General features: G+C 51.5%; 1 protein-coding gene across 1 annotated transcript in view; it reads left to right on the top strand.

Annotated features, from left to right (window-relative positions):
- SMAD2 (SMAD family member 2) overlaps positions 1–3,794 on the top strand; it is a gene marked incomplete at its 3' end in the record, with an annotated part of 33,470 nt that extends 29,676 nt beyond the window's left edge. Inside the window, exons 7-8 of the mRNA XM_015420992.1 lie at positions 3,265–3,477; positions 3,657–3,794. Coding sequence (XP_015276478.1) covers positions 3,265–3,477; positions 3,657–3,794 — 351 coding nt within the window. The remainder of the gene's footprint in view (positions 1–3,264; positions 3,478–3,656) is intronic.
- Between the last annotated feature and the right edge of the window lie 11 nt (positions 3,795–3,805).

The raw sequence follows: 3,805 nt of genomic DNA on the forward strand, positions 1-3,805 counted from the left end.
ATACTTGTCCTTTTTGCCAGACGGCATCCGCCTCGTACCTGACATCTCCTTCCTGCCAAAGGTAGTGTCAGAATTCCACCTACAGGCAGAGGTCTTCCTCCCGGATTTCTTCCCGGCTCCAACATCCTCAGAGGACAGACTGTTACACACCTTAGATGTGAAGCATGCGCTCCTGTTCTACCTGAACAGAACCCGCCCAGCGAGACGTGACTCCCAACTATTCGTCTCGTCGCACCATCAAGGCTGGGGACTCGCATCACGGCTCAGCGCCTCTCAAGGTGGATTGCGGGTCTCATCCGCCTCTGTTACCTGATTGCCAAACAGCCATTGCCCGGCCCTATCAGGGCTCATTCAACTCGAGCTGTTGCAGCTTCCACTGCCTTCCTCCAGGGAGTGCCCCTGACGGACATTTGCAAAGCCGCTACGTGGGCCACGCCTAACACCTTCATCAGGCACTACGCCCTAGACATCCGTAAGAACTCTCGTATTAACATGGGACATCACATCTTATCCTCGGCTTCGCAGTAAAGGACCTGCCAGCACCCTCCTCCAGGTAGGTCACTGCTTGCTAATCTCCCATGGGTGTGAAGCACAGAGACCACGTCGAAGATAAACAGGTTGCTTACCTGTAACTGGTGATCTTCGAGTGGTCATCTGTGCATTCACACCACCCGCCCTCCTTCCCCGCTGCTGTCAGCTTCTACATTTTCAATAGGGGTTGATTTGCGGCGGTTTGAAGGAACTGGCAGGATGTCCGCGCCCTCCCTTCTGGGCATGCGCGGTGGGGTTCCTGCGCATGCCCGAGGTCTGGGCATGAAAATCCATTAAAGAGCTTGCTACATTGCCGATCGATCCAGTGCGTGTGCACTACATCCCATGGGTGTGAATGCACAGATGACCACGTCGAAGATCACCAGTTACAGGTAAGCAGCCTGTTTTTTCTGCACACTAAAAATAACACAGAACGTCGATGTCAGGGCTGTTCTGGGAAAGTCAAAAGAAGAAGAAGAAGAGATTGGATTTATACCCCGCCCTTCACTACCCAACGGTGTCTCAGAGCGGCTTACAAATTCCTTTCCCTTCCCCTCCCCACAACAGACACCCTGTGAGGTAGGTGGGGCTGAGAGAACTCTTGACAGAAACTGCTCTTTTTCCAAGAACAGCTGTGCCAGAGTTATGGCTTGCCCAAGGTCATCCAGCCAGGTGCAAGTGGAGGAGTGGGGAATCAAACCCGGTTCTCCCAGATTAGAGTCCGCGCACTTAACCACTACACCAAACTGGAACAAGCCAGGCTGAGTGGCCCTTGTCACGTAACAAGCCGGCATGCGGGCCCCCCGATTGGCAACAGCGGTGGGCGTTGACTGGTGGCTGTGCAGGAAGAGGCAGCTGGTGAACTGAAACCAACGATCGTGGCCAGTTTGGTGTAGTGGGTAAGTGTGCGGACTCTAATCTGGGAGAACTGGGTTTGATTCCCCACTTCTCCACTCACAGCTGCTGGATGACCTTGGGCAAGCCGTAGTTCTGTCAGAGCTGTTCCTTCAGCGACAGTTCTGGAAAGAGCTCTCTCAGTCCCACCTACCTCACAGGGCGTCTGTTACGAGGAGGGGAAAGGAAGGAGATTTTAAGCCACTCTGAGACTCCAAGTGAAGGGCGGGGTATAAATCCAATCTCCTCCTCTGAAGAGTCCAAGCCGAGTGACCCTCAGGGCACTGGTGAAGTTGCTGGGGATTATTGGCTCTTCTGACAACTTGCCACCAGTGGACCTCTAGAGCCAGGGGCCCATTGGGAAACTTCCCTGTAAGTCACATAGCTGGTCCGTCCCGACTCATGTAGCGCTTTGAGTGTTGAAACTTCTTTGGACGCTTCCCGCCTTCCGTCACATAGGGTCCGTAGAGATCGGAGACTGATTTGTCCTGGTGTGTCTGCAGTCAAGGTTAAACGAGCCAGGCATGTACAATTTGGTGAAATGAATGAGAAAAGGGAGAAGTGTGTGTGTGTGTGTGCGTGTGAGCTTACTGTTTTTAAAGGGGAAGCGAACCTTAATAGCGTATCACATACGTCATGCAAGCAGCCACGTTGCCACGCCGCCTGCAGAAGGTACTTGGGTTCCCTAGAAACCAGAGCGTGGTGAAGCAGGGGCGCTGCATCTGGGTCACCGAGCATAACTTGCGTAAAGCTTGTTGCTGACTCATTCTGCTTCTAAAAAGGGCACCATCGCTCTGTGTGTGCCATTGTGCAGTGGAGGTGGGGAGGGCACAGAGCTTCTGGCCCCTGGAAACATGGAGAGACTGAACAGAAGCCCATGAAGCATGTCTTGCCTGAGTATGAGACAGTGCTACACTGAACACCAAGCAATGGGCCAATCAGAACTGTTGGGGCAGGAATGTTTCACTAGTACTGTCTCCCCCCGTATGTTTTCTAAATACCTTCCCTCGTATGCGCTACCTCTCGAGAGACTTGCTGGAAATGCAGTAGAGTTGGGGGGCCTCAGAGGTGAATTCCTGAGAATGAAATTGTGATGTAGTTTCTCCTCTTCATTCACTGCGGATGACGGCTATAAAAATGCAGACTATCAGGCAGTCCTGAGCCACCTGCTCCACTAAGTGTGGCATTCTGCCCCTCGCACCCTGTTCTAGGTGCATTCCTTTGATGCAGTGGGATCCTTTTTGCTTTCGTAAGCAGAACAGGTGTGTGGAATCTGACCTAGAATCATAGAGTCGGAAGGGGACCTCCAGGGTCATCTAATCCAACCCCCTGCCTAATGCAGGAAATTCACAAATACTTCCCCCCTCGCACCCCCTGTGAAAAACCCCAAACCCCTCCAGGATCCCCGGCCAAACTGGCCTGGAGAAAAATTGCTTCCTGACCCCGAAGTGGTGATCGGCATTTCCCTGGGCGTGTAAGGAAGGGCCACGAGAACTGAGTACTGATGTAACCCTTCCTGCCCTCCCTCTCACGAATCTGCCTAAGTTCACAGCATCAGCACTGCTGTCAGATGGCCATCTAGCCTCTGTTTGAAAACCCCCAAAGGAGAGGGAGACATCTTTGATTATCTTTTCATTTGATAGTTTCCTTTATCTTTTCATTTGACAGTTTCCTTTAGCTCTCATGAACCATAATGTGCGAAACATTTGGGGTATTATTGAACTAAGGGCACTATCACAAATGCTGGTCACGGGCTCATCGCTGTGACTCACTAGTTAACACTAAAGATTCAGACACGTCCCCCATGTTTTAACAAATTCTAATTTCCCCCCCCTCTAGACCTTCAGCCGGTTACCTATTCAGAGCCTGCGTTCTGGTGCTCAATAGCGTATTATGAATTGAACCAGAGAGTGGGGGAGACCTTCCACGCATCGCAGCCTTCGCTTACCGTAGACGGCTTTACAGATCCATCGAACTCCGAAAGGTTCTGCCTAGGTCTGCTTTCCAACGTTAACAGAAACGCCACCGTGGAAATGACAAGACGGCACATAGGTAGAGACTTCCTGTCTCCTCAGACTCGTTTTTATCATGTTGAAAAACAGGTCCCCGTGTTTTATAGATATGGGAGTTGGCTTATTCTGAGCAGCCGAGGGAACAGGGCAGTGAATCTCTAATACTTGATTAAGTCGGTGTTAAATTTAATAAAATGTCGGCGTATCCTTTTTTTCTAGGAAGGGGTGTGCGTTTGTATTACATCGGCGGGGAAGTTTTTGCTGAGTGCCTAAGCGACAGCGCCATCTTCGTCCAGAGCCCCAATTGCAATCAGAGATACGGGTGGCATCCTGCCACCGTGTGCAAAATCCCACCAGGTAAGGTACAA

This window comes from Gekko japonicus, unplaced genomic scaffold (assembly GCF_001447785.1).
Source record: "Gekko japonicus isolate JY-2015 unplaced genomic scaffold, Gekko_japonicus_V1.1 scaffold3565, whole genome shotgun sequence".
NCBI classification, from domain to species: Eukaryota; Metazoa; Chordata; class Lepidosauria; order Squamata; family Gekkonidae; genus Gekko; species Gekko japonicus.